A 21,916-nucleotide genomic window follows, 5' to 3' on the forward strand; every position below is an offset into this window, starting at 1 on the left:
TTTCGTGAGTTTTAGTATAAGGCCCTATAAAATCGAGTAATGTGACTCATATTTGTCTATGTTGGCACTTTAACAAACTTTAGGTAACGGATGGAATTTTTCGTGAGTTTTAGTATTAGGCCCTATAAAATCGAGTACTAGTTTGAAATGCACCCACAATTGAGAATTGAAAGAGAAACGTGGTGTAACCACCACAAGGTGTGGTACGACCTCCAATTGACAAGTTACTTGGTGTTTCAATAGAACGAGTTCGAAACCCGTTAGAAGTATTTTGTGGTCAAAAGCAAGCCGAACCTCGAGCGGGGATTAATCCCCCTCTTCAAGTGTGGGACATCTCGTTATATTTACCAAAAATAACAAAAGGAGAAACGTGGTGTTGGTCGTCGATCTTGGAGTGCGCACTGCAAGACTAGCTGATTCAACGGAGCAGACAAAGTTGAGGATGGGTCGCTTCGGAATGGGCTTATGGGCTTTCCTAGCTTGTGCTAACCCAAAAAGGAAAAATAGAAAAAAAGAAGAAATTAATATTTCCATATAAGGCAATTTACAGAATACGGAGGGAAAACGAGCGCGTGCTTTGCTAGCTTGAGCTAGTCATACAAAACCCAAAAGGGTTTTGCTCAAAACAGCTATCCACAGAAAACTCACCCAATAAATTTTCCTAGAAACCATGCCCTTTTCTCGTTTTCTTTTCTTTTCGGCCAAACAACGCTCAATAGAGGCTTTCAGTCTACTTCGGAGGTACACACTCTGAAGCCCTTTTTGAGAATGTTGGTGTCTTTTCTAGTGTTTTAACTCAGGGGAAGTGCAATTCTGCTGGATCGCTGAAATTCAATCTTTATTTTGAAATTACTCGTTTCAGCGTTTTGGGTTTATGCTATGCAGATTATATTACATGTTCTTTGAGTTCATATTGATGTTTGTGTGCGTACTTTTATACATATTTGTGTATTTGTTAAATGTCTTTATTATTCCCCAAATTTATCTTGTCGAAAAGATAAAGTATCTTTTGAAACAGTGTATGTGCTCTTAGCACCCTTTTCTTGCAAGTTGATTTTGCAAGGCCAAATTCTATATTTGGTGGTAGCGCAGGTTTTTTTTATAGTAAATACCACGAGGTGTCTCCACACCTGAAGGATGAAATTAATTCTTGCTCGGGATTCGGTTTACCCCTGACCACAAAGTGTTTTCAACGAGTTTCAAACCTCTGCAATTGAGCCACAAGATAGCTCGCTAGCTGAAGGTGGCAGTTTACCAACCACATCACACCTTGTGATTTAACGCAGTTTTCACTGAGTTAGTGTCCATTGGAAGTGTGATGGATTGCCACAATCCAAATTTTCTCACTTCGAAAAAGAAAAATGAAAAGAAATATCTTGGGGTAGTAAATGGTTATGTCAACTATGTGACATTTTGGCTATGTTCTGGTACTCAGGATTTTTACCGGGAGGAGTTTGCTTAGGATTTCTGAACATTAATTTGAATTGGGTGTTTCGGGTTTAATGTTTCATTTGAAGTATATTGGGGGTTTGAATTTAAGGGATTAATTAAAAAAATCCTAAATGGGGTTTTTCTCGCTTATATGTGAAACGGTGTTAAATGTTCATTCACCCTTTCGGCAAGAATAAGACATATTCTGAGCCCAATTGGGGAATACTGCTCAAAGTTCTGTTTCATGTTTCCTTTAGCATCTGAGTTTCTACTGAATCATTTGTGCCTGATATAGGTCTGGCCTCCCTAAGAGAATTCATTCTCCTAGTTATGCAAATTCATCGAAAAGTGCTAATGGAAAGATAGATATTAGACCTCCGATGACTGTAGAAACACCACCGGCTTCTCGCTATAGGGCTTCCAATGTTATTGTATGCAGCCTTCCCCTTTTTGTTCTCTTATCAGTAATATTATCTACATCTTCTTGCTTTCAAGGTGGCCCCAAATAGTTGCAGAGAAGATGTTTAGTGGGACTTATGACTCTATTTATTAAACTAGTGGGATGAATTTGACGGTTGACTTGTCCTGAAGATTTCCCACACATGGGCCGAGGCTCTGACCATCTACCAGAGCTTTGACAAACTGTACACATCACAACCAGAGAGCCATATATTTTTCAGACACCCAAAAAAACATGTACAATATAGTGAAGATAGGGTTTGTTTGATAATTATTTCAAAATTTTTTTAAATAGAAAAAATATTATCAAATATACCCTTATTCTTCTTTGACTTTATTGTTCGATCATTTTACATATTCACGTGACAGAAGACTACTAAACAACCTATAGAATTTTTTTCTAAAAGGATTGGAGAGCACTTGGTAAATCACTTGTTCAGTTTATGGACTTCTATAATTTAGTCCAAACTTTAAGCATAAGACCAATTCAAGCCCAAGTCCAAGCCCGATTGAAATTTGTGACAGGTTTATTTATGGACATGTGTTCCGCTTGCATGGCTACAGATAATTGTATGTTCTGACACCTGTGATATATGCAAAGGCCTCAAATGTGCAAGCCAAAATCTGCAGCAGTTTCCTATGAGAAATAGATAAAGATGTCAAAGAGCTGGATCCGCCATGGCTTCAACAGGGTAGCTCGAATTGTAGGCAGCAGAGGTGCTGACCCAAAGAAGGAGAACTTTCCTGTGTTAGAAGGCCACCCTGTTGCCCAGCAGCATGCAGAAGTAGCTCTTGAGACCCATGACAGCGTCAGAAAGAAAGACCAAGTGCTGAAGGAGTTCAAGATCTATAGATGGAGCCCTGACCATCCCAACAACAAGCCCTACCTTCACTCTTACTTTGTGGACCTCTCCAACTGCGGTCCTATGGTAAATTTATCCTCTACTTTTATTATTATTATTTTGCTATTGATTTTTCCTTGGTAGAATGTTTAAGGGTCATTTTGGGCTTCAACTTGGACATGCTTCTATGAACTTAGAATTTTTAGTTTGATATGTCTTTTTATATTCACTTTTTTGGCGCATGCAAATGGTTTCCTAAACTTAGAAAGTGGTAGTAAGGGGCTTGTAGCTCAAGAGCATTTACTTATGCATCTGAGGTCCTAAGTTTGATTCCCCCTTCTCCAATATCACTTGTATAAAGGAAAATTGTGTGTACAAAGAAAAAGCCAGATGAGCCCTTTGTAAGTACTTGAGTTGAATTTTTAATTTTGGGTTGAATCTTTTGATAAAGTTTGATCATTTAGGCTGGTCCAACTTCCAAGCAGGCCAATTTTCGTTGAACCAAACCAACCACATAATATCTAACTCTAAACTCTAGCAATTTTAGGTTTTGGATGCATTGCAGAAGATAAAAGCAGAGGATGATTCAAGCTTTAGTTATAGGAGGTCTTGCAGGGAAGGGATATGTGGGTCATGCTCCATGAACATTGATGGGACAAATACTGTGGCCTGCCTCAGGCCCATAGATGCAGACACTTCCAAACCCACTACTATAACCCCTCTGCCTCACATGTTTGTGATCAAAGATCTGGTTGTTGACCTCACCAATTTCTACCAGCAGTACAAGTAAGATGATCATTTCTAATTCTATTTAGTGGTCAGACCTAATTATTTATGTATTGTTATGTTGTAAATTAAAGTTTCCAGCCCAATGTTTTGCAGTATATTTTTCTAAAATATTTTGTTTTCATCTTGCTAGCTCTTTTTGGTCTGTCTAGTGGTATTTCTCTTCTTAATATTAGAAATAATCTTAAGTTTGAATTCACAAAAGAGCGCTTTCATTTGTTTTAGGGCAAGTTATGCTTCCATTTAAATGCGCAAGATAAGCTTTATGATTCTTAAATATTAAGAAATGTTACTTCTTTAGAATTTAGTTAATGAGAGCTAAACTTATCACTTTTTATTATGAACAATGCATCATCATGAGAGTTTCATTTCTTGATATTACCTTGGCTAGGTTGATTGAGCCTTGGCTGAAGACGACGAAGCCACCAAAGGATGGCCGAGAGTACAGGCAATCACCCTCAGCCAGGAAAAATCTTGATGGGCTTTATGAGTGTATACTTTGTGCTTGTTGTACTACCTCCTGCCCTTCCTACTGGTGGAATCCAGAGGAGTTCCTTGGACCAGCGGCATTGCTCCATGCTTATCGATGGATTGCCGATAGGTAACCTTACCAATAAGTTATCAAATTACTTTGTTTTGTTATTTGTTTTGAGTGATTCAATCAAAAATTTGAGTAATACTAGGGACAACAAAACAAATTTTGAATTTTGAATCCTGACAGAGCCGGAAATATTTTAGTTGTATATTTCTAACTCCCACTATGAATCTCATTTATTTTGAACATGTAAAAAACTGGGAATGAAATTTTGGTGCTTGAGTACTATTGTCGTAGATTATGTATGCGTTGTGATCAATTGGGTTGTGCTTTGGCAGTCGGGATGAGTTCACAGAGCCACGATTGCAGGCATTGACGGATGACTGCACGAGGTTATATAGATGCAGGACTATAAAGAATTGCACAGCCACTTGCCCCAAAAGCCTCAATCCTGCGGATACCATTAACAAAATGAAGACCAGGCACCTCTTGTCTCAACCAGTCGAAAGGGTTGAGGACCAAGGATATGTTGTGTCAGGCAGACCCATTGGTTGAGAGCTTGTAAACTTGTAGATCCTGGGCTTATAGACGTTAGAGAATATAGAGATGCAAGTAAGTCCAATAAAGAGATATTTGTAGAAATGTCACTTGAATTTATACATCAGTTTCAAATTTTCACCTTAAAGAAAAATTTAAGCGAAATGTCACCTTAAGTTTTCAATATTCATGATTTGTCATCTCACTTTGTCTAATTTTCCATCCATTTAGAAGGGTGTTTTAGTCTTTTCATTTTGAAGGGGATTTTTAGACTTTTTCAACATCCCCAAACTCCAAATTTGGGAAGGTTGCAGCATTACTTGAGACATTGGAAAGACTAAAATAGTTTGTTTCCAACAAAGAACCATATATAAAAAAATGGAAGTGCTTCACACAAGAAGTATTAATTTGAAAAAAGGTACTGGAGATTTTTTTAATACGAATATGTGCAATATAGTGGACAGATTTTTCAACCACTCCGCATCCTAATCATGTCTTTTTAATACAAGCGATAACTAATTGAGCTACAAGCCTTTTATAAAAATGATTTAAAGGATTACAAATTTTTTTTTGTATCGTTTAGTTTGTATTTTTTTATATTTTTTATACAAGCGATGAAGAAATGAATTGAATTTAAGACCTCGTGTGCGTTGATAAATGCTATTAATCACTTGAGCTACAAATTCCTTGCATACAAGAGAATAAATGTGACTCATATTTTTCAGACCAAAAAATAAATTTGACTCTTATTCATCTGTGTTCGCATTTTACAAACTTTAAGCAACGGATGGGTCTATAAGGCCCCTATAAAATCGAGTACTAGTTTGAAATGCACCCACAATTGAGAATTGAAAGAGAAACGTGGCGTTGGTCGTCGATCTTGGAGTGCACTGCAAGACTTACTGATTCAACGGAGCTGAGGATGGATCGCTTCGGAATGGGCTTATGGGCTTTCCTAGGTTGTGCTAACCCAAAAAGTCAAATAGAAAAAAAAGAAAAAAAAAGAAAACAATTTCCATAGAAGGCAATTTACAGAATACGGAGGGAAAACGAGCGCGTGCTTTGCTAGCTTGTGCTAGTCATACAAAACCCAAATGGGTTTTGCTCAAAACAGCTATTCACGGAAAACTCACCCAAGAAATCTTCCTAGAAACCATGCCCTTTTCTCGTTTTATTTTCTTTTCGGCCAAACAACGCTCAATAGAGGCTTTCAATCTACTTCGGAGGTACACACTCTGAAGCCCTTTTTGAGAATCTTGGTTTCTTTTCTAGTGTTTTAACTCAGGGGAAGTGCAATTCAGCTGGATCGCTGAAATTCAATCTTTATTTTGAAATTACTCGTTTCAACGTTTTGGGTTTATGCTATGCATATTATATTACATGTTCTTTGAGTTCATATTGATGTTTGTGTTCATACTTTATACATATTTGTATATTTGTTAAATGTCTTTATTATTCCCCAAATGTATCTTGTTGAAAAGATAAAGTATCTTTTGAAATTCTGTATGTGCTCTTAGCACCCTTTTCTTGCAAGTTGATTATGCAAGGGAAAATTCTATATTTGGTGGTAGAGCAGTTTTCACTGAATTAGTGTCCAATGGAAGTGTGATGGATTACCACAATCCAAATTTCTCATTTTGAAAAAAACCATTAAATATCTTGTGGTAGTAAATGGTAATGTCAACTATGTGACATTTGGCTATGTTTTGGTACTCAGGATTTTTACCAGCAGGAGTTCGCATAGGATTTCTGAACATTGATTTGAAGTGGGTGTTTCGGGTTGTTTCGTTCGAAGTTTATTTTGGGGGTTTGAATTTAAGGGATTAAGAAAATCCTAAATGGGGTTTTTCTCGCTTATATGTGAAAACGGTGTTAAATGTTCATTCACCCTTTTGGCAAGCATAAGACATATTCTAAGCCCAATTGGGGGATACTGCTCAAAGTTCTGTTTCATGTTTCCTTTAGCATCTGAGTTTCTACTGAATCATTTGTGCCTGATATAGGTCTGGCCTCCCTAAGAGAATTCATTCTCGTAGTTATGCAAATTCATCGAAAAGTGCAAACGGGAAGACAGATATTAGACCCCCGATGACTGTAGAAACACCCCCGGCTTCTCGCTCTAGGGCTTCCTATGTCATTGTATGCAGCCTTCTCCTTTCTGTTCTCTTATCAGTTATATTATCTACATCTTCTTGTTTTCAAGGTGCACATTTATGGATATAATAAACAATGAGCATTTGTTTCATGCTTTCCTGGATTGAGGTCCCTTCATTTGTTAATCAAATACTTTTTTCTGCAGCCGGCTGCTGGTGTACTCTTCTTTGCTGGGTTGGCAACTTTCATTCATTATAATGATGAGAGGAGAGTAACTTTAAAAGGTACTATTTCAACCTTTAGTACTGCTAGAGAACTGGTTTTGATTTGAAGTTGGTATCTGGAAAATGATGCTTGTGGATACTTTGACCCATTTATGTGGCCTTTCTCATATTAGTTTGGTCATCTTGTTCTTCCTCCGTATTTTGTTAGCATTCAAACTAAATTGCTAATTTAATATAACAAAGATAGCTCATTTCAGCGACTTTAGAATATTTACTTCTGACTGTAAAGAAACATTTAGAATTGTTAATAAATTCATTTTATGTTAGGCTTGATGTGTGAAAGGCAAGAGGTCTAATAATGAATTAAGTGGCTCGAGTCTGAAACCTCTAGAATATAATGGTTGTGGATACTTTCACTAATTTATGTGGCCTTTTTCATATTAATTTGGTCTTCTCGTTCTTCCTTCATATTTTGTTGCATTCAGTGGATTTCAAATTTTTTTTTTGGATGACACAACATTCAAACTAAATAGCTAATTTTAGCTATCAAAGATAATGCATTTTAGTGATTTAAGAATCTTTGCTTCTGACTTAAAAAACGTTAGAATTGTTAAGAGATTCATTTGATGTTGGCCTTATGGGCGAGACAAGAGGTCTTATGATGAGTTTAGTGGCTTCAGTCTGAAACCTCTAGGATATTGGCTGTCCAATTATTTGTTTAAAAGGATGCAATTGGACTATTTATGCGAAGTGTTACTGGGTTAGTCTTCATTCCATTTTCTTATTGAGGTACTTCATTAATGTTAGTTTGTAGAATAGTGAAAATGTTTAATATGATTTTTAGCTTTGTAATGTAAAAAAATATTGCTGGCAGAAATGCTATGTTCACCTCAATTTGGATTTACTTTGTGGAGTCAAATTGTTCTTAATGCAGGACTGCATGTTTTGTTCCTTTTCTAGCTTTTGTATGATGAATTGAGCAGCGTAATCAATTAGTATGATGAACTTATTGTTGTGCTTGGGCTATAGTCTATTCAAAATCAGTTGGAATGGAGACAATTAGAATATCTTTTCATCGTAGGACAATGTGCATGCTAGCTGTTCAATATCTACCCATTGGTTTAAACTTCAATTTTTGTCTAAAATCTGCAGGGAAATTCGTAACGAGTTTAGTTTTCCATCGAACTCTGTTCTCCCATATTAATTGAACTACTAACTTAGCTATTTAGAATGTACTATGAATCTGCAAGTACGTTTCCTGATTGAATGATGGGGAAATGACTTTGTTTTCTAAGACCAAGCGACATCCTTCTCTTACTCTTTCTCAATCTTAGCAGGTCAGGGTAACTGCCCATGCGTAAACAATGTCAGGGGCCCTATAATCGGTGGTCCCTTCACTTTAGTGGACATGGAGAACCACACTCTCACTGAACGAAATCTTTTAGGAAACTGGGTTCTTCTCTATTTTGGATATACTTCTTCTCCTGATGTTGGACCGGAACAACTCCAGATGATGGCCAAGGCCACAAACATATTAGGTTGGTACTTTATTAACATTTTATATTTGAATACTATTTTGTTGTTGGACCACTGACGTGCTACCATTTTTTTTTCTCGGGTACAAGAATCAAGACATAACCGTAAGATTCTACCAGTATTTGTTACACTTGATCCACAACGTGATACCCCTTCTCATCTCCGTGCCTACCTTAAAGGTCTGAATTCTTCTACAGTGGAATATTTGTACTTTTTATGCTAATTATTTAAATACAGATGGTTTGGCTAATATCTCGTTTTGGCTTCCCCTATCACCTCACCCAACATTTTCGTGGACAGAGTTTGAATCAAGGATTGTAGGGTTAACAGGACCTGTATCAGCTATAAGGCAGATGGCTCAGGAATACCGTGCTTATTTTAAGAAGGTTGAAGAAGAGGGCGATGACTATCTTGTTGAGTGTTCCCATAACATGTGAGCTACTTGCTAAAATCTTTTTCTTATCAGTTTTCTTGTACATGAGCTCAAAGTGGCTTTAATGTGCATTGAAACAACCAGGTATTTGATGAATCCAAACATGGAAGTTGTGAGATGCTTTGGTGTAGAGTACAATGCAGATGAACTGTCAGAAGCAATCGTAAAGGAAGTGAAAGGAACCTCAACTGACAAGAGCTATAAAGTTTTGTGAAGCGTAATGGAGATTTTTTCATTCCACTTCCCCCGCCTGCCTCTCTCTCTCTCTCTCTCTCTCTCTCTCTCTCTCTCAGGCATACACACGACAGAATTCAAATGTCACTCTTGACCAAGCAGTAGTTTAGAACTTTTGTAGAATGTGTTAAGTTTCTTGATTCGGAATAGTCATCAGACAAGAATATAGAAAAGTTGAGTAGCAATGTCATATTTGGTTTAAAGGCTACCTCAAATTCAATTCAGCTTAACTTCATTGGTTATAGACAAGAACATGTATTGCTTTTCAAATTGTTAGGATATCAAGACCTAATTTGTGAATCCATTGCAATGAGAAGCAATGGATTACAACTGGATGGCGACTTTTTTATTTTTTTATTTTTCTGAAAAAAATGAAATCAGTCCTAGACCCAAGTCATTGCAGCAATGTGCTATGCATCTACAGTTAATTGCAGGATGAGCAGCAGAGGCTTCAAGAAATTGGTTCCCCAGTTTTTTATTTTATTTTTATTTTTAAAAAATTGTTATTTTTGTGGTCAACGTTTTCCAGCTTTACTCAAACTATCTTAACTAAATATTACTCTTATCCTCATCTAACTATACACAGTCTCTTTATATATAAATAAAGATTTTACGAAAGAACATGTATATTGCTGCAAAAGAAGTTTTTAGCTCGTTCTTTCATTTCTGCTATGCAATGCATGCTCTAAATGTTGATGGTCTCAGGGCCACGAACACCAAAAGGCTTCATACTTGAAGAATAATTCTTCAATCACAAGACAGCATTCTCCTATTTCAACTCAAAATTGAGCAGCATTTTCTTACTGAATAATTCATCTTCTTAATAGTGGCAATCTTAGCCCTTTATGCATTCTCATACTGTCAACTAAAATAATTCAGAAAAATGTTCTTAACGACTTGAGTTACAAAATTCGTAATCACAAGTTCACGTATTAGTAATGGGTATGTGAGGAAAGGGAATGATTTCCATTCTTGACTTCCTCTGCGTTTACTTGCAATCAGGATTGAAAAAATAAGTGGGCCCTACCTCAAAATCCGTAATCACATCCCCTCAAAACTAGGTATCAAATCATTTTTTTGGGGGGGGGGGGGGGGGGGGGGGGTGTAGTCGATGCGATTCCCATTCCTGTTTTCCCTTAATAACTTCCAAAAATAGCCTTACCACTTTACCATAATTCCAAAACACCCCAAACCCTAAAAAAAAAAAAACTCACGCTAAGAAGAAGTTCAAAGACGCTCCAACTTCTTTTTCATGTTAACGTTGCAGACACAAGCTTCTTGAAACAGCAACAACGCCTTGTGCTATGTAAGTCATTCTATCTATCTATCTATCTGCCTTCTTCTTCTTCTATCTTTTGTCTTCACATTCATCGCAAAACAAAGTATGGTCATGGATAAAGAAATTGATGATATTGTCATAGTTGACCATTTTGGTAGTATATGAATGAAGTTTGATAGTAGAATATCACGATGGTGTGAATTTCAGAATTTATTTCCATTGGGTTTGGAAAATCTTGTAGCTGGTGCAGAAAATAAACCAAATTACTGTTCTAATTCATATGGTGTTGATTTGTGTTGAGAAAACAAACATAGTTTGCCTACCCTATCCATCGATCTTATTAATCTTTATTTGTACCATACATAGTTTGTAATTGAAAGCCTGTTTTTCAATTTGGCACTTTATCTTTCACAAAGGCTTGTAGTGTGCCTGCTTTTGATAATTTGAGTGAATCATATATGCAAGATGAGAAGGTTTGATTGGTGGCATATAACCTGGAGGTAAATCAAAGCATATCCTATTCTATGTGTATCGAATTAAAAAATACATATGTTATGCTATGTCTTTAATATTTATTTAAGAATACTAATGCATATATATATATACTATGCACTTGGAGAGATATACGAAAAAGATCGTGCTATTGGAACAAATGCTGGAAATGCTAATGATGATGAAGAAGACGTTAGGCAAGATGATGCAAGTGTTCATCAGAATAGAAGTGTGGGTGATGACTTTATTGAGGAGATGTTTTCACATCCTGATGGTGGGTCACAATATGGGGGTTCAGAATATGAGGGATTTCAATTTGAGGATGTTGAGGATTTGGAAGATGATGAGACAACCTTTACACAACCAAATCCCCAACCCTCAAGTGCCAAACAGAAGAGACCCGCACAAGATGTAGCAAGTGATCCAAATCATCCTTGTAGGAAGGTATATGCTTTGAATGAAATGTCTAACAAATTTGGACTTATGGCTGAAGCTGTAGCAGGAATGGCACCTCAGCTTGCAGGCTTGGTAAATGTTCTTTCAACAGAGAAGGATCTTGCTGATATGCAAGCTAAACTTGGTGGCGAACTGAGGAAAATAGAATTCCTATCTCCTTTGCAAGTATTTCGTATCACCAACGTTTTAGCCAAAGAGCACGATTTGCTAAGGGTCATCTTTATCATGACTGATGAAGAAAAAAAAGATTATGTATTTAATCATGGCTTATTTATGTACATGCCCCCTGTGCTTTCAAAGTTGTCTCAGATTACCACATGTGCTTTGAAACGTCTCAAAATACCCCCTATACTTTTAAAAATTGTCTTACGTTACCCGTTCCTTCAGTATTAAGAGACGTTCCATTACATGGTGTGGGCCCCACTTCTTTTAAATCGCTTAACAATATAGAATAAAGGTTATTCAATTTTAGAAAAGGAGAAATTGGGAGAAGAGGGCTAGGGTTCATGAAAATCTGTCTAGGATTTTTGGTGCACTATTCTACTCCACTGAGGTGCTGCCTTACTCCTCATCACCCCAATTTGAGCTTCTGCACAGTAGGGTTTGGCAGATTCGAAACCCTAGAAATTCCATTATGCCAGTGCTCCATCAATGGCGGGTTGAAGGGGGAGACGTGAAGCAGCTCGAGCTCCAAGGTTTCATTAAGCGGCTCCGAGGGTATCGTCGCTACGGCCATGCTCTGCAGATGTCAGAGTGGATGAGCAATGAACTGAATAACCCTAGCCCTCTTCTTAATCCAAGCTCTCTTCTCCCAATTTCCCATTCTCACCCAATTTCCCCTTTTTTGAAACTGAATAACCCTTACTCTTCATTATTAAGCGATTTAAAAGAAGTGGGGCCCACACCACGTAACGGAACATCTCTTAATACTGACGGAATGGGTGACGGGAGACAGTTTTTAAAAGGGTAAGGGGTATTTTGAGACGTTTAAAAGAATATGTGGTAATCTGAGACAACTTTGAAAGCACAAGAAGCATGTACAGTGATTGTGATTGATGAGTAATGGGTGAATGACTTTTGTGGAGATTATATATCTCTTTTTTTGGTAGTATGACGATTATGTATTTAATCGTATGAAGATTATGCAGGTTATTATTATTTGATTGTTTACTAGTTATGTAGGTTAAAGATATATATTTATTGGAGTTTATTTTTTCGTTTGAAATTGGCTCTGGCCAAAGGCGTTATTAACATTATCATTGAACTAGGCTCTTGCTGTTCATCTTATTCAGCATATTGATTCCTCATGTTTATATCGCCTTACTAGTTTGCTGCAGGATTAGTTTGGTCTCCTTAGCCAATTTGAGAATTATACATGTGCTGTGGTGAAAATGTGAAGGGCATTTTAGTAATCAAATTAATTTGGATTCTGATTCATGAAAATTAGTAAACAATAACAATGGGAATCAACCCCATTCCTTTGCTAATTCCATATGTTTAGTAAACAGCTTAATGTGAATGATTCTTTCCATATCGATTCAATACTTCCCCGATTCCTAAATTCTCTGATTCCTTACTTTCTCCATTACTGATACATAAACATACCCTAATATTCTTATTTATGATTATAGAACACCATCAAAAGTACCTCCTCCGGAATTTCCTATTTTTTTCAAGACCTTGTTTTGACCCGGCTTCTTTTAAATTTGCAGATTTAACATAGAAAAGCCACAACCATTCTACCAAAACTCAACCACTTCTCAATCAATTCAAGAAGCAGTTGGTGATTGGGTCAATCACTCAATTAGGTCTTAGTTTTTTATATTTATAAATATGGTATATTCCCAGTTCAAATATGAGATGTTCTGCAATTTCCTTTCTTGTTTTTTTAATTTTATTTTGGGTTTTTTAAACAAAATGTATTTATATATGACTGTTATTAAACACAACTGGCTTCATACGTGGGATGTTGAAAACCAACAAAGACGTGCCCTCCTCAAAGAAAACAAGGGCCATGACAGATTGACAAGGCTGGGGTGAGTCATTCTAAAATTCTAGAGACCATCATTTAACGCATGACCGGGTCTTCTGCTTCCACACAAGAAACCCAAAGCAAAGAAAATGGGAGAAAAAAAAAAAGAGAAAAAAAAAAAAAACATAACCAGAAACAGAAAACAAATATGAAAATTGAGAAAAAGATTCAGCACCAGCTATTACAGTTTTTCATAAAACAATAAACCCGTAATCTATTATTTTCTTTTCCTGCCATTTATTCCCATTTCTTTCCCTGCCCCTAGTTTTAATCATGCAATCCAATTTCATCTCTCTTGCACAGAGCAGAGAGAAATCCAGGAGGCATTGTCTCTGATTAATAATAATAATCAGAGCCACTCAAGCTCCAGGAGGAGGAGGCCATGCAAATAATCTCCTGGGTCCTCTCTCATTTTTTCATTAATTCTTGATTTCTTTTCCTGTGATTTTTTTTTTTTTTATTCTTCTCCAAAATGTGATCTTGGGTTCAACTTGGTTTTCTCTCTTGAACTCTAACAATTCTCATACATCTTTTTCATTTCATGCACCTCATGCTCTTCCCTTGGTTTTCTTAATGGTACACAGAAAATCCCAATTGCTGTAACATCATCACACCATGCACAGAATTTGATCAGGGACTTGAAAGGGACATAAACAATAAAAGAAAAAAAATGGGAGAGTCGCCGGAGAAGAAATCAGGCTGTGGCATATTGAGTGCTGTTTTTGGGAGAAATAGTTTTTGGCCAAGAAGAACAACTTCTACAGGTTCTCTTCCTGTGGCCAATAATAACAATGCCACATTTGTCAAAACACCAAGCACTCCCAATTCGAAACGGCGGCGTGGTGGCTCCGATGAGACTTCCTTCCTTGATTCATCAACCAATCCATCAGATGCTCCTCCATCAAAACCTATCACAAAGCCTTCCCAATATAGTAACAGGGCACCTCCTATACAACAACAGCAACAGCAACATCTGCAGCAAAATATTCAGGGTAGAAATGGTAGGCCACCTCAAGAAGCAGCAGCACAAGCAGGTCCAATAGTTTCCTCATCAGCCCCAAGCAAAATGGCCCCAAGCCAAGGTTACGTGAACCAAGGCAAAAGGGTGCCAAAGGAGGCAGTTGGTATATCTGGTGAGCTTGATAGCATGATTGCTGATCATCAAAAATCAAAAGGGAGCAATACACTTGTAAGGGCTTCCTCCAGCAATGTCATGCTTTTTGGCAATTTGGGTAATTTGAGACAACCTGGTGGAGGTGGAGGTGGAGGTGGTGGAAATGTAAACTCAAATAATGTTCTTGATTATCTTCCAAAGACAGCAAGAGAAGAAATCCCTAAGATGAGTAATGTAAATGTGGGAAAGATGAGTGCTGCTAGAGAAGAGAAGAAACAGAGTGTCACAGAACCGCCTGCTTCCTTATGCCGGGCATTGTCGACTAGGATGGACCCTGAAACTTTGAAGATCATGGGCAATGAAGATTACAAGAATGGGAGGTTTGCAGAGGCTTTGGCTTTATATGATGCTGCAATTTCTATTGACCCCAATAAGGCTTCTTATAGGAGCAACAAGAGTGCTGCATTAACCGCTCTAGGTCAACTTCTCGAGGCAGTTTTCGAGTGCAGGGAAGCCATTCGGATTGAGCCCCAGTATCACAGGGCTCATCATCGTCTGGCAACATTATATTTTAGGTACAACTTAAACTGCATAAAATTCCACATGTTAATGTTATTTGGGAGTGGCAATCTTTTTTGTAAAAGTTAATTTGTTGTGTGCTTGTAGGTTAGGGGAAGCAGATAAAGCTTTGTATCACTACAAACATTCTGGACCAGAGGCTGATCAAGAGGACCTTGCTAAAGTAAAATCTCTTCAGGCCCTTCTGAACAAGTGCACCGAGGCTCGTAGGTTAAGAGATTGGAACACCCTCATAAAGGCATCTGAAAGCGTTATATTAGCTGGTGCAGATTCAGCACCACAGGTTAGCCATAGAATTATCAAATTCCAATCCCATCTTTATTAGATTTCCCTTTCTCTTATTCTCCATTAAACATCCTCTGGATATGAATTTGTTTCTCAACGTTATGAGGAGATGAGATGCACCTCAAGAGTTCATATCGAATTTAACAGTTGAGAAGCTTTCTGTATTTGACAATAGAAGTATATATATGTAGATAAGCTCACTTATGTATGCTAATATGAGTCCATATTTTGTTTGTTACTCTACAAAGATATATGCTTTGCAAGCTGAGGCCTTAATGAAGCTCAATAGGCACCAAGAAGCAGATGAAGCACTATCCAGGGGTCCAAATTTTGAAGTAGATGCCTGCTCTAAATTTTTCGGTCCTATTGGTAATGCGAACTTGTTAGCAACACGGGCTCAGGTGGATATGGTTGCTGGCAGGTACTGTGTTTTATACTCTAAAAGTACCTATATTTATCATTGTGCATAGTGTCACACAACAAAGTTACATGATTCAGAAAGCAAGAGCATAATTATGCAAATGCTTATGCACTACTCAAAAGGAAGAATATTGTTCAAATAGTTGGTTTATTGGTTTCCAATGGCTTGACAGATTGGATGATGCATTGGAGGCAGCTCAACGAGCATCCCGTCTTGATTCAAACAACCGGGAAGCAAACATGGTGGTGAGGAAGGCTCGAGCTGTTACGGTATCTCGATCAAAAGGCAATGAGCTTTTCAAGACAGCAAGATTCTCAGAGGCATGCGTTGCCTATGGGGAGGGACTTGAGCACGACCCTTATAATTCGGTGTTGTTATGCAACCGTGGTGCTTGTCGGTCAAAACTTGGTCAATTAGATAAAGCAATTGAGGACTGTACAGCTGCCCTTAATGTGCGCCCATCTTACAGCAAGGCTAGATTAAGAAGAGCACATTGCAACGCCAAGGTGACCATATGTGCTCGCTCATTAATACATACACATCTTTCAAACAACAAAAAAAGAAAAATTCAAGTTGCTTTTGGTTTCTCTTTGATTATGTTATTTGTGATAATTGGTATGTTTCAATGATGATGTATCATGCAGTTGGAAAAATGGCAAGCTTCAATACAAGACTACGAGATTTTGCTTAAGGAAACACCCGGGGACGAGGAGGTAAGCCGCGCTTTGTCTGAGGCCCGGCAACAGCTTAAGAAACTGTGAGGTAAGGCATAGCCAGAGAGACCTTAGAGATGGAGAATGGAAACAAGCCAATGCAGTATAATTAGGAGGCTGTTAGGAAAGAAGCTGCCCTTCCGCAATTATATGGCTCTTGGAGCTCAAGAGGAGAAACACATAAGTTCAAGTTGGAGAGGCAAAAGTAGATGATTTTTCAAAGAGGGGATTGAAGGTGGCGACTGATATAACGTAACACAAATACATGACCCACATTTTCCTTTTATGTATAGTTGTATTTGTGCAATTCTTTCTGGGAAATGTATTTGATACTGCTTATTAAAAAAATGTGAAAATATATTTGGAACAAATATTGAATTCTCTGTTTCTGTACATGTTTTTCGACCCTGTGCTAGATTTAGATTTGAGATTTAAGTGCTTCACTGTCGTACAATGGTTGTTCATCGGAGCTATAAATCCTATAATTTTCCTTCTTCGAAACGTTGAGCCTGAATGAACTTTGGGCAATTTCAAATGCCACATCTGGTGGCATACATGTACAATTCACCTGCGATGTAACCTTTTAAGCCCAATTAATTGATGATTATGAGGGCTTGGGAAGAATGGAAAGCATTATGCTTAAGGGGTCCAATGTTAACACTTTTCTGTTCTTATTTCTTGTGCTAAAGCTCAACCAAATGTGCAAGTGTGAATGGCAACAAACAAAGACGAGTAAGAGATAAAGAAACAAACCAACAAGAACACATAGATTTATACTTGTTCGGCTTTACGTCCAACTTAGAAATGACGAAGTATGGTTACGCTCCCAAAACACCAAAATTTCAAAACACCAAATACACCGAAGCTCACAAACTTTTGTTCATGATCACTCTGCTGTGCAGCATCCGGAGTAACCAAAGTACTATCTTTTTCTTAGTCTGATGGGTAGAAGAGCAGCTGTGTCTCTCTAACCCAAAATGGTGCAGCCAACATAAATCTCATGTGGAATGCCTTGCAGACATAACAGATCCATCATAGTACGTCTGAGCAATAATATACCAAACCACTTTCGCAGTAAGGATTTGGATAAATAGCCCCCATCGAGTTAATCATGACATCCTCTAACCACTGGCGGACCCAGAAATTTTTTAGCGGAGGTGCAATATTGACTAAGTATGAAAAATGGTTTTTCGGAATAATCATTTTCTCAAGATAATTTTTGGCGGCTTTTGTTCCTTACACATCAAATAAGAAAACTTGATTTTATGGGATTTTAATATGAAGTATATATTGACTTAATGAGCCATCATTTTTAGCCTAAATCGTATTTTGCACTAAAACCGAATTTTCATATTTTGATTTGGTGGGAATTTGATTTTCTAGTATTTTTATTTGAATCCAAATGGGGGGTACTTCCTTATTTACATTGTAAACTTAAGTAAATGGAGTAATATAAAAATAAATAAAAGTAAAAGGACAAAGACATTTACTTAAATTTTGAAGATGGAAATAAGATAATCTGTACACCAGTTGAGCAAAGGGGCAATTTCAAGCACCTACAATAGTTTTTCCGGTTAGGGGAGGTGCAGCTGCACCTCCTTGTGCCTTAGTAGGTCCGCCTCTGCCTCTAACCACAGAATTCTCAGCCGTCCACCTAATGTAATTGGTAGTGGTGGGCATTTGAACTAGTAAATTGGTCAACCAAACTGAACCGATTTGAGAGAAAACGAAAAAATCCGATTGGTTCTCTTTTTGCCACTTAAAAACCAAACTAGTCCAGTTTTATGATATTGGCAAAGATATTAGTATATTACTCAATTTTCCTATGAACATAATACCAAAATCCTGTCCTCCTCATTCTTAAGAAAATAAACAAGAGAATATTTTGCTGAATACTTTGTTATATTGAATAAGCAATTCGTACAAGGTATATATACAAGAGTGAAGCTCCATCACGTCAGCCTTTTAAGGCTAAATAATCGTGTGATCCACTATCTGTGGGATTCTACTAATCTATTCTAGGAAACTAGATATATTACAATAATATTTTACAATATAATTCTTAATACTCCCCCTCAAGTTGGAGAGTGAATATCATGAAGTCCCAACTTGTTACGTTGTGTCACAAATTGATCCTTCCTCAAAGTCTTCGTGAAAACATCTGCCAACTTGAAGTGTGTAGATATGTGCAATGGGCTAATTACTCCAGCTTGCAGTTTTTCTCGAACTATGTGACAGTCAATTTCAATGTGCTTTGTACGTTCATGAAAAATAGGATTCGCCGCAATATACAAGGCGGCTTGATTATCACAGTATAATGGTGCAGGAGCTAATTGTGGAACTCTTAAATCTTCCAACACATATCGCAACCAAGTTAGCTCCAAGCATGTATTTGCCATAGCTCGATATTCGGCTTCTGCTGATGATCTAGAAACATTGGTTTGTTTCTTGGATTTCCATGATATGAGAGAATTTCCAAGAAAAACACAGTAACCTGTAACTGACCTTCTTGTGGCACGACAACCACCCCAATTTGAATCACAAAATGCTCTTAAGGCAAAATTATTGGTAGCAGAGAATAACAGACCTTGACCAGGAGTACTTTTGACATATTTGAGGATCCGTATGGCAGCATCCCAATGTGGTTTTCGAGGCTCATGCATGAATTGACTTAGTATTCGAATAGAATAAACTATATCAGGTCTCGTGACAGTAAGATAAATCAGTCTTCCAACCAATCTTCTGTACTTAGTGCCCGTTTGGTATTGCTTATTTGGGGTAATAAGTGATTTTTAAAAAATTTTGGGAAGCCCAACCCGTTTGGTAAACTATGAGAAAATCACTTATTGTTAAAAATTGCTGTGAGAGAAAGCTATTTGGGAAAGCAGCTAATAAGGTGCTTTCATTTTCTGATTATACATGAATCAGTTTCAAAGAGGCGCTGGGTTTAATGATTATGCAACAATTATTTTTTGATTATACGGGAATCTATACCAACAACACTTCTAACAAAAAGTTTACCAAACGCCAAACTGTGTTCTCTCACAGCTGATTTCTCTCACAGCTGATTTCTCTCACAGCAAATCTGACAGCGATTATTTTCACAGCATAGCAATGCCAAACTGGCCCTTAGTTGGGTCATTCAACAATGCTCCATCTGTGGGAGTGAGCTTTAAGTTCTGTTCCATGGGAAACTTCTCTGGGCGTGCTCCTGAAAGTCCTGAATCTTGTAGAATATCTAGTGCGTATTTTCTTTGAGACATGAAAATGCCTTTCTTGGAACGTGAGAATTCAATGCCCAAAAAATATTTTAAATCACCCAGTTCTTTGATGCGGAAGCGTTTAAGAAGAAACGTTTTGAGACGTTCCATCTCTTGGAGATTATTTCCTGTGAGGATTATATCGTCAACATAGATAAGAACTGCAGTAAAGGAAGTACCTTGAGCTTTGGTGAAAATAGAATAATCAGCCTTTGATTGTTGATAATCAGCTTTCTGAATGGTATCTGAAAAGGTAGAGAACCAATTTCTGGATGCTTGTTTGAGTCCATAGAGGGACTTGTTGAGCCGACATACAATGTTCTCCCCCTGTCGGCGAAGACCAGGAGGAGGTTCCATATACACAACTTCATGTAAATCACCGTGAAGGAAAGCATTTTGAACATCTAATTGGTGGATGAACCAATTGCATGCCGCAGCAACAGTAAGAAGACAACGAAGAGTAGTGAGCTTTGCTGTAGGAGAAAAGGTCTCAAGATAATCAACGCCTTCAACCTGAGTGTATCCTTTAGCAACAAGGCGAGCTTTGTAGTGCTCAATGGTGCCGTCAGACTTGTATTTAATTTTGTAAACCCATTTGCAACCAATGGGTTTATGGCCAACTGGGAGAGGAACCATACACTATGTATTATTCTGTTGTAATGCCTCTAATTCTGTATTCATGGCTTGTCGCCAATTTGGATCAAGGATAGCTTGAGCATAGGAGGTGGGCTCAGTATGACCTGAAATGTTAGCTAGAAAAGCACAATGGGTGGAAGAAAAACGAGAATAGGAAAGAAAGTGAGAAAAAGGATATCGAGTACCTTTTACTGGACGAGGCGCCGAGATAGAATGATTGACGTGGTTGGACATGTGGTAGTCTTTATGCCATGCGGGAGGTTGTGTTGGATGGGTGGAATGACGCATTGGGAGGGTTTAATGTGGTTATTTGAACCTATAATTTGAGAGATTTAATGTGGTATCCCAAAATCGTCATCTCATGATTAATGATTTTGTTATTATGAATATTACAATTGCTATCATAGTAGCTAGAAATTTTCTTACTCCTATAGATGAAATATTATTAATAGGAAGGTCTGACGAAGAGGCTATTGATGACTCAATAGCTTTTAACATTTAGACTCCTGCTTCTGTTTCTAACTTGGCTCATCATTTGCTTGCCATAGCAAACGAGATTTAGGAGCTGAAAACTGAAAATTCATCTCTTTGAAGAATGCTTCATGATTCTCAACAAGAGGTTGAAAACCTTAAAAAGGAAAATAAGACTTTGTTGAAACTAGTGAGTTCATACTCCATAGATATATATGCAGACAAAGCTTGACATGTTGCAGATTTCCAATGAAAATATTCTGGAAGACCAAGAGAGGCTCATGGCGAAGCTCAAGAGGCGTCGTTCTCTTTCTCTAGAGACTTCCAAATCATATTGGAATTTAATATATTTAACAGAGCCTGCTCATTCCTTACAGGTGAAAAGAATCTATCTATTGTATGCTCTTTTCTTGTTAATAATAATTAGGTAAATTCTTAAACTTGCACCTATGGTTTTCCACGTCTTTTCAAAATGACGGTTTGGAATCTTGTGCCTTATAGGTTCAAATAACCACATTAAATCTATTATATATATTTCAATGCATGTGAGTTTGGAACTTCTGGCTTGGTACATAACCTCAAAATTTAATTGCCATTTTCAAATGGGCATGAAATATAAATTGAGAAAAAGCCATGATAATATTGCAATATAGCAGTGAAGAGCATTACCTACTATATACCCAGAACTGCAGGTTCAGGATTTCGGATATATTGAGATCTATGGGCTTCCGGCCCAATTCATATAACATAACAAAACATAGGGAGCCTCAATTCATCCTTTGAGGTTTATCGTGATATTATTCATTTCACGGTGAATCTTTAACAACTGGAACTCACAAATACAATTCTTCCTTGAGGTGTCGATTGTAACAAAATCGAGCTTTGTTAAATTCATCATTTTCTTATGCCAAAGAAACATGGGGTTTGCCATAGCTTGCAATAAAACCTCAAGGATTGTCCACTTAATTGTTGGAACTTTAGGTTCTCAACATTTTTTTATTTTTTGAACTTCAGGTCAAAATTATATATTCTCATGGTATGGACATTCTTATAGTTTCATGTTCATA

At 37.4% G+C, this 21,916-nt stretch overlaps 4 protein-coding genes across 10 annotated transcripts; all 4 read left to right on the plus strand.

Annotated features, from left to right (window-relative positions):
• Positions 1-341: 341 nt before the first annotated feature.
• Positions 342-4,755, plus strand: LOC148293714 (succinate dehydrogenase [ubiquinone] iron-sulfur subunit 3, mitochondrial-like). Of its 5 annotated transcripts, none has more exons than XM_088255189.1 (5): positions 437-741; positions 2,492-2,819; positions 3,280-3,518; positions 3,910-4,119; positions 4,392-4,755. In XM_088255189.1, the coding sequence occupies exons 2-5, from the start codon at positions 2,547-2,549 to the stop codon at positions 4,606-4,608; spliced, it is 939 nt and encodes a 312-aa protein (XP_088111315.1). In that variant the 5' UTR covers positions 437-741; positions 2,492-2,546; the 3' UTR covers positions 4,609-4,755. The 5 variants fall into 5 exon arrangements, with proteins under 5 accessions (XP_088111316.1, XP_088111315.1, XP_088111313.1 ...); XM_088255187.1 differs by having other exon boundaries at positions 438-741; positions 1,727-2,819; XM_088255188.1 differs by having other exon boundaries at positions 438-741; positions 2,455-2,819.
• Positions 4,756-5,614: 859 nt separating this feature from the next.
• HCC2 (Thioredoxin superfamily protein) lies at positions 5,615-9,346 on the plus strand. Of its 3 annotated transcripts, XM_021972645.2 has the most exons (8): positions 5,677-5,816; positions 6,308-6,356; positions 6,594-6,729; positions 6,890-6,968; positions 8,246-8,446; positions 8,534-8,623; positions 8,745-8,877; positions 8,962-9,346. In XM_021972645.2, the coding sequence occupies exons 3-8, from the start codon at positions 6,679-6,681 to the stop codon at positions 9,089-9,091; spliced, it is 684 nt and encodes a 227-aa protein (XP_021828337.1). In that variant the 5' UTR covers positions 5,677-5,816; positions 6,308-6,356; positions 6,594-6,678; the 3' UTR covers positions 9,092-9,346. The 3 variants fall into 3 exon arrangements, with proteins under 3 accessions (XP_021828336.1, XP_021828335.1, XP_021828337.1); XM_021972643.2 differs by lacking the exon at positions 6,308-6,356 and having other exon boundaries at positions 5,618-5,816; XM_021972644.2 differs by lacking the exons at positions 6,308-6,356; positions 6,594-6,729 and having other exon boundaries at positions 5,615-5,816.
• A 1,632-nt stretch (positions 9,347-10,978) lies between these two features.
• LOC148293715 (uncharacterized) lies at positions 10,979-11,731 on the plus strand. The gene has a single exon (XM_088254573.1). The coding sequence runs from the start codon at positions 10,979-10,981 to the stop codon at positions 11,729-11,731; it is 753 nt and encodes a 250-aa protein (XP_088110699.1).
• Positions 11,732-13,470: 1,739 nt separating this feature from the next.
• Positions 13,471-16,843, plus strand: LOC110768788 (inactive TPR repeat-containing thioredoxin TTL3). The gene is made up of 5 exons (XM_021972642.2): positions 13,471-15,059; positions 15,151-15,346; positions 15,597-15,769; positions 15,942-16,275; positions 16,414-16,843. Exons 1-5 carry the CDS (start codon positions 14,041-14,043, stop codon positions 16,528-16,530), a joined length of 1,839 nt encoding a protein of 612 aa, XP_021828334.1. The 5' UTR covers positions 13,471-14,040; the 3' UTR covers positions 16,531-16,843.
• Positions 16,844-21,916: the final 5,073 nt, after the last annotated feature.

Source organism: Prunus avium, chromosome 6 (assembly GCF_965620075.1).
Source record: "Prunus avium chromosome 6, drPruAviu1.hap1.1, whole genome shotgun sequence".
Taxonomy (NCBI): domain Eukaryota; kingdom Viridiplantae; phylum Streptophyta; class Magnoliopsida; order Rosales; family Rosaceae; genus Prunus; species Prunus avium.